Source organism: Anabrus simplex, chromosome 3 (assembly GCF_040414725.1).
Source record: "Anabrus simplex isolate iqAnaSimp1 chromosome 3, ASM4041472v1, whole genome shotgun sequence".
Taxonomy (NCBI): Eukaryota; Metazoa; Arthropoda; class Insecta; order Orthoptera; family Tettigoniidae; genus Anabrus; species Anabrus simplex.
In genome coordinates this window covers 385,695,994-385,712,136 of record NC_090267.1, presented here as the reverse complement: position 1 = coordinate 385,712,136, position 16,143 = coordinate 385,695,994, and the positions used below count along the sequence as shown (strand labels likewise).

The following is a 16,143-nucleotide window of genomic DNA, read 5'->3' as shown; positions in this document are numbered from 1 at the left end:
CGGATGGTAAGTTTTCTGCAAGCAGAAGGATGTAGCACTGCTGAAATCAATCGCAGAATGAGTGTAGTGTATGGTGAAAATTGTATGAGTGATGGTAGTGTACAGGAATGGTGTCGGAAATTTAAAGAAGGGCGAACAGACATCCATGACGAAGGTGAGCAAGGACGCAAGTCTGTCACTACCATACCTATGGTTGAGCGTGTTGATGAGTTTGTCTGCAACAGACAGAGGTTTATGATCAGTGAACTTTCTACAGCAATCAGAGACATTTTAAGGTCTTTTCTGTACACAATTGCAACTCAACACTTAGGATACTGAAAACTTTGTTCACGTTGGATCCCAGAATGTTGACTGATGATCACAAAACTCAGGGAATGGTGTCCGCCGTAATGTCGCAATGTTTCTCGTGCATTACCATAGTGAGGGGAAGAGTTTTTAAAGTTCATCATTACTGGTGAAACATGGGCATGACACTCCAGAAACCAAAGAACAGTCTAAACAAACTGAAAAAGTTTAAACTAACACTGAACAACAGGAAAACAATGTCTACCATTTTTTGGGACCATAAAGGTGTCCTGTTAGTGGACTTATAGCGCAATGAATCGACGACTAGGAATCCAGTGGAATCTTACTCAACGACTGGAGGATTTGGACTTTGCGATGACCTATGCTTATTTGCTCATAGTTGTAAAGATATGGAAATCAAGCTCAAAGACCTGGAAAGTGAGGCACAGGAAGTTGGACTTCGGATTAACATTAAGACAAAGGAAATGCGATTGAGAAACCAAAATAACACTCCATTGCAATTGGATGGGCATGTTATAGAGAGAGTGAATAGCTTTTGCTACCTAAGAAGCATTGTAACGGTGAACAGAGAGGCAGATGAAGATGTGACCAGCCGTTTGAACAAAACTAAGGGTGTGTTCGCAACACTCCGTCGTATGTGCAGGTCTTGAGAACAAAGCTGCGGATCTTCAATAGCAATGTTAAGTCTGTGCTGCTTTATGCATGTGAAACCTGGAAAGTGACCAAATCTTTGACACAGAAGATGCAGACGCTTGTGAACAAATGTCTTAGAAATATCTTTTTTTGCTAGTGGCTTTACGTCGCACCGACACAGATAGGTCTTATGGCGACGATGGGATAGGAAAAGCCTAGGAGTTGGAATTAGAAACATCTTAGGGATATACTGGCCAGAAGTAGTGTCAAATGAGAAACTGTGGAAGAGAACACACCAATTACCGATTGAACAGCAGATTAAGAAAAGAAAGTGGCAGTGAATTGGTCATACACTGCGTAGACCTGATGACAACATAGCAAAACAAGCTCTTGAGTGGAATCCCCATGGGCAGAGGAGAAGAAAACGACCTAAGACTACATGGAGGACATCAGCAGAGATAGAGAGTGAGCAGCTTGGGTATACATGGGGAAAGCTTAAACACAAGGCACATCACAGAACCAGATGGCAAAACCTTGTCTCGGCCCTATGCTCCTAATGAGGAGTTTAAGGAATTAAATCAAAATCAGGTAAGTAGGTGGACTTTATGCAGCAGGGGACAACAATAACAAAGGAAGTTTACTGTTAAACTTTACGTTTCCTCCGCAGTGTGATTCAAAACAAACGAAGAGGCATGCTCTCGCCAGCGTGGTTTTGATCCATGACAATGTTCGACCGTACAGTGCAAAAATGAAGAAATCAAACAATTTAAGTGGAAAGTTTTCGACCATCCACCGTATAGTCCAGATTTCGCATCTAATGATTTTCACCTTTTTCGAGAATTGAAGGCATGGTTGGGTGGACAATGCTTCGCCACCAACAAAGAACTTTAGGAGGCTGTCCAACACATCTTACCTCACTGGAAACATACTTCTTTGCAGAGAACATAGGAAAGCTGGTGTCACGGTACGACAAATGCCTAAATCGTTTTGGCAACTATGCAGAAAAATAAGTATGAAACTACTAAACTTTTAGTAATAAAATCATTTTGTTATGTCAATGTCTTTTTTTATAGCCCATCGGAGGTTAAAAAAACAGCCCTTGTATTTTCAAGCTTGTTTGTCAATTCCTGTGATATTCATCATGTGGTTTTCATCTACGCTACATTATTTCCCTTTCCTTGTAATATGTTGTTCTCAAGCTTAGGGGAGAGTTAAATGTGATCTCGCCCTCATATGCCTGCGAGCACGACTGTTTCAAAGGTGCGCATTGCGAAAAAGGAAGGTCAGTTTGGTTACGTTTCCTTCTTAACATTTCAGGTTTTAAAAAGTAAGATTATTTGTAATTTCTTTAAATCATTTTGGTGAGTGTTGGTGAACACCGTTTCAAATGTGCCCTTCCTTAATTTCTTTCAGCTATCTACGATCTTAGCTTCTTCCTACTGAAGTTTGGTAAGATAATCAGTTGTTTTGTTTTTAACATGCCTTATTCCAGTGTTGGTAGTTTAAGGACACCTAAGTTTGAGGCTTTTAGTTATGTTTTCCTAATTAGGTTAAGTTTTTACATCAACTGTTGAAAGTTAAGGTTTTCACTAAGTGGAGTTACCTTTTGATAATTATATTAAGTTTTATGAATTTATTTTTAATACATTGTAAGAAAAATTATTGCCCGAGTTCAAGAGTGTGTCACCAGTTCACGTTCCCAGCACCTTCCACATCCTGTAGTCAATCTGTTCGTATCACCTTGAGTATCCTCCAGATTTGCTCTTGTTATGATCTCCTTTGTTGTATCTGTATGTAACGTACCACACAATACAATTACTATGAATAAAAATGTATCTGTGACCTTAGTTACCGTACCCAGCCAATGTGCTTTGGCTACAATGTCTGGACACATAAGTTATGAATTGATAGTGTACAAAGTCTGGAGTATGAATATCAGTCTTCATTATTTAGTTGACTCTGACATTTACCAGGGTCCACAACATAATTACAAAATGAAGAATGGTGTTGAAGGTGGAGTATTACTGAAGGTTGTGGACACCCTGCCTGAAGAAGCAAAAGTAACTTCCTTTCCTCTCACTTGTTTGCTAAAAATTATTTTACATCTTTGAGAACAGCAAAAGTAGGGATTTTTTGGGCTCTCAGTTTGGCAATGCAGGCAACCAAGTTTCATCACATGAGAGGAGGTCAAGATGTGGAATGTGCAAAAGTGAACTTCCACTTCATGAAAAATGTTCCCTTGCTTTTCAAGTAGAATAAATGGTTATAAAACAGTAGTTGAATGGGGAACAAAGTAATAATGTTATTGATTTTACACACCAACAACTACTTCAATTTTCAGAGATGCCAAAGAGCCAGAATTTTGTCCCGCTGGAGTCCATGTAAGTACCGGTATACCTACTGACACAAGGTTGACATAATTGAGCACCTTAAAATTCCACCATACTGGGCTAGGTAGAAACTGCCAATTTGGGCTCAGAAGCCCAGTATTTTTACCGTCTGAGCCACTCAGCCCAGTAATGAACAAAACCGATTGTTTTTTCTATAGTTTTTTTGTTTTTTACAAATTCCTTTTACGTTACCCTGACGAAGATAGGTCTTATAGCAACAGTGGGATAGGAATGGGAAGAAGCACGGTGGCCATAATTAAGGTACAGCAACAGCTTTTGCCTGCTGTGAAAATGGGAAACCATGGAAAACCATCTTCAGGGCCCCCGACAGGGGGGTTCGAACCCGCTATCTCCCGAATGAAAGCTGATAGCTATTTGGCCCAAACCGCACGGCTACTTGCTCAGTGTTTTGTATAGTTTAGTGTAGTGTGGACTCTTTTGATAATGTTTGTAGCCTAAATCCTTTGCTGAATTTGTAGAATTCTGCACTAATTACAAATTAATTCTTCCTACCACTTGATCCAGAAACCATACCGATATGGTACAAATGGACAAGATATGGGGATACTGCAACACCTAAAAAGAAAGCTGCTCATTTGGCAATTTTGTCTTACATTTTCAAGGTAATAAATTGAAAATCTGATTTTAGATTGGTTTGCTTCTTTTAAAAAATTTACTCTTAAAATGTAGTATGAATATTTTGTAAAGTCTGCTCTGAAGAAACTTACAAAATGACTATTATTTGATCCTTTGAATTTCATCTTACCTGGAATGAATAAATTGCCTACACTGTAGCCTGCAGTGCCAGCAATATAATGTCCTCCTCTACCAACAGCATGAACATCACGAATTCTACCACCAGTGCCTGTTGTTGCACCACTGGAACAATACATAGGGTAGAAAATGAAAATTAGCTTACTTACCAAGACAAGGACATGTTAGATTATCTACTTCTACTGCACAATTCCATTTTGTTCTACCTTAGGTAAATTGTTTGTTCTTTCTACACCAAAACAGTTGTCATACATACTAGAAAACTGGAAATGTACTGACTTTAGGAATGAAAATGACCATATTGGAAAGATGACAAGAAGATTCTTAAATTTCAGACATAAACGAATTTCTTTGGAACACCAAGTAATATGGTTGATTTAAACAGAACCGTCTTACATTCAATCCTGTAAAACCTTTTCTTCTTCTTCTTTCTTCCTCCTCCTTGGCATTTTACCATCAAGATGTGTGGTCCACCATAAATCTATAGAATTTCACTTCATCCGGTCAATGGCATCTGCAGGTCGTACACCCACATGCCGCATATCATCACCTAAACAGTCCATCCATTAATCATGATTTATAACGCCGGCCGTGAAAGCCTCAAATGCTACATCAGTCCATTCATTTTTTCTTGGCCTTCCTCTTGGTCTCCATACATCAGGGTTAAGAGTGCGAGCTTGCTGCACAATGGATGTTGTATCAGCTCTGGTCACATCTACATCAGACTTCCACTTCATCCGGTCGATGGCATCAGCACATCGTACACCCACATGCCGCATATCATCACACATATTGTTCTCTATCAGGGTGACTTTTAAAGAGGCCTGGATGGCTTCGTTCTTGTTACCCCTAGTGACAATCTTAGCATCTTCGCTACCATGGTATAAAGCATCTACTCGTGTCTTGTAGTCAAAGGTAAACACTCCGGCTCACAGAGAGCTACTGAGCGGACAATTGTGTGGTATATCTTTGACTTCAGATGCAGAGATAATTTCCTGTCACAGAGGATGATTGTAACCTGCTGCCATTTTAGTCAGGCAACGTTTACTCGAGCTCGAACATCCTGGAGCGTGTCACCATCTGCTGACAGGTGAGAGCCAAGATATCTGAACTGGCAGGGCTTCGTAAGAGGAATTTCACTGGCCAGAACTGTACCATCTGTCTGGGTGCTACATTGCTACATTCCAGGTATACAGTCTTAGAGAGATTAAGCCGGAGTCTGAATACATCCAGCCATTCTTTCCACTGGTTCACAAGTTGTTCACGTCTGTTCTGGGAGTCACTAGCCAGCATGTCATCGTCAGCATAAAGAAGAGACCATGGCCGAAGGTTCTGTATATACGCAGTCACAGAGTCCATGCAAAGAATGAACAACAATGGTGAAAAAGCTCAACCTTGATGGACGCCCATTCAAATGGTAAGTGGCTGAGTGATAATGGCAGCACAGTAAACTGAACTGGTGGTGGTTGTACGCAGTGAATATAAGCCTCGGGAAGGCCATGGGAACGAAGAGAGAATCAGACCAGTTCGTGTAGGATCCTGTCGAATGCCTTTTCCACGTCCAGAAACACCCTGTGGACTGTTCTTTTCTCCAGATACCTGTCTATCAGCAGATGAGCAGCATGGATTACATCAGTAATTCGACAACCCTTCACAAAGCCACACTGGTTTGGCGAGATGGTAACAATACTACAGTTTCGAGCATCAATCAAAACCTCGAGGATTTTCACGTTGTGGCAGATAGGAGACGGATAGGGCGGTGACTGGTACAAACAGTGACATCACCTCTACCTTACTGTAATGCTGGTCTGCCAGGTGGAAGGAACCTCATTTTTCTCAAAGCACTCATTAATGAACTGTGCAAGGAACACTGCTCCTTGATGTCCCAACTTCTTCCAAATATCTGCCAGGATGCCATCTGGTCCAGTTGTCTTGCCATTTTCCACAGCGTGGATAGCAACCATGTGCATGATGTGCACATCATCTTGTGTAATCCTATGACTAGAATTTGCTAACCTGTATTAGCACCTTCAGGTCTGTTGAGACATTCATACATAGATCATGTAGGTATTCAGACTTAGTTGGTGCAACAGCCTGTTTGGCAGAAGATTTAAGAATGTGATACAGCTAGATCGATATCAGTCCTGGAGGGGAGCCAGTTTTTATAGGCTGTCTCCTTGAGTTTTATGGCATGTTGGATATTTTCATTCCACCACCAAATCTGCTTGCCCATGAAATCCCTTCCTGGTTTTATTACACACAAAATTGCCTTAGACTTAGACTTAGAAACTGTGCTGTAACTTGATCCCATGTAGCGTTGCTCATAGGGAGTGAACCGAAATTATCCATAAGTTGGTTTTTCTTTTTTGTAGGTTGTTTCAACTGTTTGATGCATTCCTTGGTGGTGACTGGTCTGGCAGGTGCGTGGAGCCAAAGGTGAACATCAAGGACTAGGAGCTTATGTTGAGGAGCAATATTATCTGAAGGTTTGGAGTCCTTCACCAGACATATGTCATTTCTTCACACCATCCAGTAGTCGATTTGTGTCTTATGCTCACCATTGCTGTATGTGACCAGATGTGTTGATAATTTCTTTTAAAATGTGTTTGCAAGTGTCAGGTCACACACTTCAGCATACACTAAAGCTTGTTCTCCAGTTTTATCGTGTGTGCCATATCCACATCCTCCATGCACTCAGTAGAAACCGACATGCAACTTGTACAAGTGGCAAATGAGGGATATACATCTCTAACTCAGACCAGAATTCATCTTGTTCTTTGGAACTACCTAGCTGTGGTGCATAGCATGAAACAATACACACAGCTGTTGAGTCTGTAACAACCCATACGCTCATCAGGTGGTCAGAAATGCAGTCAACTGCAGTAACACAGTCTCGCAACCTCCACAAATGGAAACCGCTACCCTATTTTGGTTAGATGCTGTGCTGCAGTATAAGAGTCTGTACCCTTCGCTGACTTCCCGGGCTTTTGACCTTTCCATTTGCTTCCTGGATCCAGGCGATATCAATTTGTCATTGCTTAAGTGAGTCCAGTCTTCACCTGCTTCCCCACTCCTTACAGCCATCTGTCCCTTGGTCTTCCTCTTAGTCTCCTACATTCCACTTCCATCTTGCGCATCTTCCTGAGTGTTGTCTCATCTCCAGTTTTTTCATATGTCCAAATTATCTAAGCCTTGATTCCTTGGTTCCCCTTGCCCTAGTTCTCTAACCTTCTCATTTCGTATCTTATCCATGTTTGTTACTCCTTTTCTATTTAAAAATGTTAGTCAATGGCCTGCACCCTGCTTTTTCTTCTCTTCCCCTAATTAGGCAGGTTTCTAAAGCGTGTCATTTCAGTTAACACTGAATGCTTTTAATGTCCTTGCTATATTGTAAGGTGTCTTATATATCATCGACTGAAGATGTCCTAAAGGAGGACGAAACATGTCTTGAAATATGATAATGTTATCTTAAAATAAAGACAGACAATTTGTATTGTAAATGTGGAGTGGTTGATAAATAATTTCACAAGTATATACTTATGACAATGCGGGCTTTATGATGGCTTGTATTTTATGTAAAACTGTCTCTCCTGCTCAGTTTTCCTCTCTGTTTCATCCATTTTCCTGTATTAAGCTGCCTAGGTACTTGAAGTTCTCTCTCTACCTTTTTCAGCCCTTCCCTGCCAACTGTTATTCCAGTTGACTGTCTATCCCTGGTTATAACCATCATTTCTCTTTTTTATACTAAATTTCCTGCCATATCCTTTACTACGAGTACTATAAGAATTGTCAATCTTGTGATCAGCCACAAGACTTCCAATTTTAAACACATTTAAGCATACACTTTAGTGTAGGAAGATGAGAGAGTTTACTTGTCCTTTTCAATTTTCATGTTTGTTTGTCTCCTTTTTCCCATACTAAACTATCATGTACTTATCTTTTGGGTTCCTATTCATGTTCCTACGTTTCTATAAACTGGTTTAACATCCACTAACTACTTCTGCAGTGTTCAAAGATGGTGAGGTGCTGGAATTTAGTCCGATAGGAATTCCTGCATGTGTAGGTTTGTGTATTTGAGCACCTTCAAGTACTATTAAACTGAGCTGGGACCAAACCCATCAACTTGGGTTTTGCTATAACTATATTTTAAGAAACGAAGTTAGTGTCGATATCTTCATCATGAACAATCCCATGCAAACACACAGCTTAATGTATCGTGGGCCCTTTAATATCATTTACGAATATCAAAAAAAGAATATTAATATTTTTAAGGGGCTCTTTAATATCATTTACAAATATGAAAAAAGAATATTGGTATTTTTAATGGATTAGAAGTTATTTTCGGGTAACATCTTAGGTGTTGAAAAACCTTGTCTGGCCAGTTACCACTCTACGGTGATGAGTAGACTGTATAGCCAGCGTCTCAATGCCGAGTGTCTGGCAGAGGTAAACAACCCTAACCCCTAAGTTGACCATTGACTTTGGGCAGATGAGTTTCCTTAGCTGGGTGATGGCTCCATCAGTGTAAGAAATGACACCAAAACCCATCAAGCAGCGTCTGACCCCAGGTTAAAAGCAGCCTGATCACATGTTGGCAGCAACTCTAAAATGCTTTGAGGAGTGGTAGCCTCATCATAGTAAAAGCCTAAAATGAAAATGACACTTTAAATCTGTCATGGAAAAGGCTAGAGCATTCCCCGGAAGTGACGTACATTTTTTCATACTGGAGGAACTGTAAGAAGTGGACAACCAGTAGTGAACATTATGAAGGTGGCAATAATCAAAAGAGGTGATTGATTTCATGATGATGGGACTGAATGAGGTTAAGTGGAGAGGAAAATGAAAGAAGTAGTTGAAGAAGGGATATACTCTAATGACGTGGAGGACACGAGGCAAAGAATGGAGTGGAGATAATAACCAACAAGATCTTAGATGAATATATAAGTAAAGTGGACTACATAAGTGATCGAATAATAAAGATACTATTAAGGACAGAGAATGGAGTAAAGAATTTCATCCAAGTGTATGCACCTCAGACTGGATGAAAACAAGATGCTGGAGAAAGAAATAAAGGATGTGGTAGACACTATCATGGGAGACTTTAATGCAATGGTGGGATGGAACAGAAAAGGAATGGAAGAAGTTATTGGACCTTTTGGATATTGATAAAGGAATGAAGAGGCAGAGAAGTTGGTGGATTTCTGTGTGAGAAAAGGGTTCAGTGTGGGGCAATTCGTGGTTCAGAGAGAAGAATAGTAGAAAGATTACAAGATATGAATGGAGAAACAGGACAAAGACAGTAACTGATTACTTCTTGAAGAAAAGAGCAAATTGTAGACAGTTGTGAGATGTAACAGCCTTGCCAAAAATAGCCTTTGGTGAAGCCCACAGAACAGTGGTAGCAAAAAATGAAAGTACTGTAGGCAAAATACTGAAAATGATAGATATAAGAGAGAAGGAAAATAAAAGTATGGAAATTAGAAGATATGGAAGTCAAAGAAAAATTCCAATAAAAATTGAAACAACACACATCCAGAACTGAGGTGGAGAGTGTGGGAGTGGAATGGAGTGTGTCCAAGAAGGCTTCTGTAAGTTGTGCACAGAGTGTTGTAGCAGAATAGCTGAAAGTGTGAAAGATAAAAAGATCCCATGGTGGAATGAGAAGATAAAGGAGGCAGTGAAATAAGAATAAAGCATGGCAAGTATGGAATAGCAATAAAATGGAAGAAAGGTACAGGAAATGAAAAGTATATACAAGAAAGTAACGTAAAGAAAAGAAGACAGTTGGAAGGAAGTGTGCATAACGGTAAACAGATGCTATATGGACTTGTAAAAAGGAAGAGAAACAAGTCTACACAAAGCAGGTGAAAGAAAAACAAGTAGAAATAATAACACAACCAAAGGAGAAGGAAAAGATGGAAGGATTTATTTTATTTTTTACAATTTGCTTTACGTCACACCAACACAGATAAGTCTTATGGCAACGATAGCATAGAAAAGGGCTAGGACTAGAAAGAAAGTGACCATGCCTGGTGTGAAAATGGGAAACCATGGAAAACATCTTCAGCTGCCGACAGTAGAGTCTGAACAAGGATTACTCTGATGTGAGAAGGGGTGTCAACAAAAAGATATAAGATAGAGTGTGAGGAGACAGAATTCACAAGTGAAATTTCAACGGAAAAGATAGAAACTGCTGTCAAAAAACAAATTAAAATGAGAAAAGCAGATTGGATTAATAGTGCGTGGAAATTATAAAAACAGCAGGACCCGTTGGTCTACAATGGCTGTATAGGCTATTCAGATGCATTTGGAAAGAAAAATCAGTACCAAATTACTGGAGTAAAGGAGTAAAGATTACTTGTGTTTAAGAAGGGGGACAAGAAGATATGTGATAATTATCAATAAATCACACACACACACACACACACACACACACACACACACACACACACACACACACACACACACACACACACACACACACACACACACACACACACACACACACACACACACACACACACACACACACACACACACACACACACACACACACACACACACACACACACACACACACACACACACACACACACACACACACACACACACACACACACACACACACACACACACACACACACACACACACACACACACACACACACACCCCCCCCTCTCAGGCAGCAAAAATAGATGAAAGCGTATTGCAAAAGAGAATGAGAAGACAGATGAAAGGACAATTAATAACAAGAAGAGCAATATGGGTTTTGAAATGGAAGTTAACAGTTAACTACTAGACCCCATCGTCAGTATGTGGCAGTATGGAAATACGGGAGAGATATGATGACATTTCTAGGCTTACAATAGTGTGCCCAGAGCAAAGGTATGGAAAGTAATGCAACTGAAAGGATTTGAAAAACATATATTATAGGCTATGTGCAAACAACATACATACATTATCATTAGAGACCGTTATGCCTTTCAGCATTCAATCTGCAAGCCTCTGTGAATTTACTAAACATCGCCACAATCCTCTATTTGCAACTAGTGTAGTAAAGCTAATGCAGTGAGCTCGCAGTTGTGATCAACAGTGTTCTGTACGAAGGAAGTCAACTACCGGACAAAACTATCTCTACATCGGCCTGTTTGCTTTACGGGACAGAAAACTGGGTGGATTCAGGATATCTTATTCATAAGTTAGAAGTAACAGACATGAAAGTAGCGAGAATGATTGCTGGTAAAAACAGGTGGGAACAATGGCAGGAGGGTACTCGGAATGAGAAAATAATGTGCAAGCAATGTGCAAAGAGTGTCTAAACACATATGGGGAGGACAGAGTGGTTTTGGAATGAAACTGGACTACTGTCCAGTGTCACCACTGTTGTTCATAACTGTTACAGACAAAATTGTGAAGGTGACAAAAGTAAAATGTGAGGACAAGGAGGTGAAGGCAGTACCAAATGACTGTTTTAGGTCTATCTGCTATGAGGATGATATTGTGGTGTATGGAGCAACAGAGAGGAAGTTGTAATGGGGCAGGGATATGCTGTAGTTTAATTTATGATAGAGTAGCCTAGTTCTGGTTGTGGAGGAGGGAAGGATTTTTTTTTTCTTATTTGTTTGTAAATTGTTATAACAGTGTGATTTTGTACTGCTGCTGTTGTTGTTTCAATGTGGATGTTTGGAAAAATTAATGTTATCTATATAAATAAAGTTGTAGGGGTTTTGCCGTCTGTAATTCCGTTTGTCTTGCCAATTTTTCAGATATTTATCCATTTTAGGTCAACTCAGGACCGAATCTGTGGTTTTTATTTTTTGTGCCTGTTTGTCTGTTCCACCATCACGGTGAAACGCCTGAATATATCTCGACCAAACATCACATTTAGAGTATACTCATTCTGGGGAAGGTTTTGATATGCGTATGATTTAAAAATCTCTGAACAGATCGTCGTCATTCCTGTAAACTTGTGGTTGTTCCTTGCGTAGAAAGCAAGAGAGACGTCAATCGGCCCTTCTGCGGGATATTGGCAGAATATCATTGAAGGTTATAACCGTCCTGGAATAGCTAACCATAAGTCATTTTCATATCTGGTTATAGGAAAACCAGAACAGTTTTACTCCATTTTCTCTTATACTACTAATTTTCTGTAAAATCAGTGGACTGCATGTGAAACGTCTTTTCATTATAAACAACTTCTGTTATGTTCATAATTTAGCTTACTCTTCAAATGACAGAGAAAATTACTATTTTCTGCGGGTATCATGCTCTGCGTTCAGTGACCGACAGACCGACAACGAACCTACAGGTCACCATGGCAATGTCTCTGACTGCTTGCCAGCAGGGAAGTAACGTATTGCCATTTTCGTCATCATTCCTGTAAACTCGTGGTTGACCCTTGCGTAGAAAACAAGAGAGACATCAATCGGCCCTTCTGCGGGATAGTGGTGGAATATCGTTGGAGGTTATAACCGTCCTGGAATAGCTTACCGAAAGTCATCTACATATCTGTTTACCTAAGAATCCCTGCGCCTAAATTTCTCCTGTTTTACTGCTTTCTTATATCCGTAACTCATACCTTCATAATTTATTGAGGGATATTTGATTTTCCAATACATCCACTTGGTATTTACATATTTGTCCTATCCAGCTGTCCTCAGATATAATCATATTTTCTATTATTAATTTCAACTTTCTTAACTGTATTACTTTCTTTCTTAACCCGATGAGTGCTACGCCCGCCTATAGACGGGCTGACGCGGCCGGTCCATCAGTGCTACGCCCGTCTATACATGGTGCATGAGAATTTAAATTGTTTTGAGTTTCCCGTTTCACTTTCGAATGCGAATTTGATCTCTGACATGTTCTGCCATCTCTTGGGCATTATGTACAACTAACTGATCAGAGATTATAGCTTCGGGAAGCAGAACTTTTTGTAGACGTCTGTGGAGTTCATCTGGAGTTCATCTGGCGGAACAACAATTTAGTTGCTCTTGCAGCGATGTTATTCCAGATCACAGAATCTTTCAGTTATTAACCACAGCGCAAAGTGATGACAGAGATAATAATTTCTAAGGAAATGTTAAGCGATTTTGAAAGTGAGAGTGCCGAAAATATTTTATGTGAGAGAGAAACAGAGGCTCCTTCTAAACGAAAGAAGAAAAACATGGTGAGTACAAAAGCTATTTTATCACTAATTTCGTGGCAGAAGGATTACTTTTCTTCATCAGAGTTTCAGGTAACTGTGACAGGCTCTGAGGGCCAAGTAGTGTTTGATGACAACCCGAAAATCATTGATTTTTTTAGAAACTTTTGTGCTAGTAGAGTTGGTGCAGATAGTTGAACAAATCGGCATCACAAACAACCAGTAGAAAACATTTAACTACGTATCACCACATTCCAGATTTGGAAAGTATTTTGAAATATCAACTTATATACTTCTAAGAAGTCGCCTACAGATTTTAGGAAATAATATTATTTTGGGCTCTTTACTTTGTATAAAGATAATGAACGCATGGGCACATAAGTGTAATTTTGTTTTCTCTCAAAAAATCATATTGAACATAAGTGTAGGATTTTCCATTTGCATTTAGATTTATAAACAACCAATATTTATAAATATTTTAAGCTAATCACCCCACTGATAAGTTAAGAATTGAGGCTTCTACAAAAAAAATGTACATACGAATGAAAAAACTCAGCAATGAGGTACCAAACAGTCAACTGGTAACTCAGCAATTAAAAGGTTAATTACTTCGTATGTATGCGAGTGCTAATCCTGAAACCCTGAAACTTTTCTTTGAGGAAAAATTTCAAGCTATACAAATACATAATTTTTGGCTCAGGAAAATATCGAAATACGGATGCAATTTTAATGATGGTGCAGACCTTTGTTTTGGGATAATTGTGGCTAAACGGTAAGTCATATTACAAAACAGATAGTGCAATCCTTGTTCTATTGAGATCAACAACTTTGGTCTTATGACTTATTGTCTTGTCTCGTTTGTTGATACGTTAGATAGCACTTCATTTCTCGATTATAATAAAATCTTTCAAACTCGAGTTTGAATGGCAGTAGGAAATATGGCCTTCCATTATCCTCAAAACTTCCTTACATCAGAAACAACGTATTCTAACTTTCCTGTTTTGTTTCTAGGATAGCGCTAAGAGGCATGCAATTTAATTTAATCTTACTCACTGCATTTACAGTAATTAACAGAGGAATCCGTATACAATGTAGAATACCGTAGTGAAGCACGGGTACCTTTGCTAGTGGTTCTTTGCAATAACAATGTAAAACAAAAGAAAAGTGTTGTGTTGCCATGGTGATGAGATGATATACATGATGGAAGTTAGATGTTATTATATGTGTCTGATGATATGTTAATAGATGAGTCTGTTGATATGTTTTATGCAGGAAGTAAAGGAGATAGAGATTGCTCTGAAATAATAATATTGTATAAGAAAGAGAAAAGATTAAATTTTGATATAAAAAATATAAAAGCATTCTGAAGTTTAATACTTCATCATAACTCTTTCATGTATTAGTCCTATAGAAGAACTGTTACGGTCCATACAAAAGATTTGCATTTTTAATGCCATCTCTTCCTGGTGTGTCCCAGAGATCTCTTCCCACTGGGGCAGTAGTTTATGACTGCTTTGGGGATCCTGCTTCTGTCCATCCTGTTTAGGTGTTCTAGCCAAATTCTCTGGTATTCAAAGATGTATTCCAATATAGGTCTGCTTTTTAGATCATTCAGCACTTCTGTATTTCTTGTGTGTTCCCACTTGGTGACTCCTACTGTTCGCTGCATGTATTTTATTTTATTCCATAGCAAGGGGTAGTGATGTGAATTCCATAACCTCTTCTACCCAAATCTCAACCTCACCTGCCCGTGATGCAGTAACCTGTGACAGACCCACCACTGAACTTACCTCCTCGCCAGCAACTAGTAGGGGGGACATTTCCTTGCTTTCAAGTCTAACAAAGTTTAATACTTGAAGATTAAAAAGAAGGTTAAGAAATAATATTAAGTTTAGCACAGAAAATTTAAAAAGAAAGTGAAGGTGTCTATTTATATGTGTTTCATGAGAATATTCAGGATCATAAGAAGTAAACTGTAACAAGAAGACCTGGGCCAGTTACAAAGTACAAGGGCAACTTGACATGCTGAGTGGGATTATTGAAAATTAAGGAATGAAAATCAGTGTGGAAAAGAGTATGACAATGGTGTTGACTAAGGAGAAAGGGAAGGGAAAGAAATTATAGTCACAAAACCTTGAAATTGTGGAGAGCTTCAAGTACCTGGGAAACAAATTATGCAGGATGAGGATGAACATGGAGATCAGTAAAAGTATTCAGCAGAGAAATGCATTCTACCAGTGTGAGAAACATAGTGTGGAGGAAGGTGATGTATAAGACGTATTACTGCCCACTGCTGGCATATGCGGCGGTAATCTGGACAATGACAAAAATCCAGGACAGTGAAATTAAATTTTTAAGAAGTATAAGAAATTTTACAATAAGTTAAATAAATATGTGATTTTCTAAACAGACCATTATGATAATGTATTGAATAGGTGGAACCTTTAGCTTTACCAAGCACTGTAAAAGTATAATAAAGACAAGAAAGACAGGGTAAGAAATGAGGATATCAGCAAGAAAATTGGAGTGGAAGGGCTTGACAACAGAATGGAGAGGGATAAACTTAGATGGTTTGGACATGTTAAGATAACAGAAGAGGGACTGTTGCAGGAACAGATGATAGAGACCCAAATAGGAGGAGGAAGACCCAGTCTAAGATGACTGAAAACGATCAATAGAATAGTATAATTACAAGAAACATAGATTGCAGCACAGTTAAGAAGGAACAATGGTGGTTGGATAGAGGAAGATGCAAAAAATGCCATAAACTTGGCAACCTGGCAGGAGCTGGACAAGGGAAATGGGTGGTGATTATATGAAGTGAATAACCCTGTATACAACTTGACATATCTTAGAAAAACTGACAGCAAGGAAATCAGTATTGATCTCGTCAG

General features: G+C 39.2%; 1 protein-coding gene across 2 annotated transcripts in view; it reads right to left on the bottom strand.

The window, feature by feature from the left end:
* The window catches only part of Pfas (phosphoribosylformylglycinamidine synthase), a 275,681-nt gene that overhangs the window by 131,791 nt on the left and 127,747 nt on the right, over nucleotides 1–16,143 (bottom strand). For both annotated transcript variants that reach the window (XM_067143336.2, XM_068226729.1), the window contains exon 8: nucleotides 4,096–4,208. In XM_067143336.2, the coding sequence (XP_066999437.2) occupies nucleotides 4,096–4,208 (113 nt within the window). The remainder of the gene's footprint in view (nucleotides 1–4,095; nucleotides 4,209–16,143) is intronic.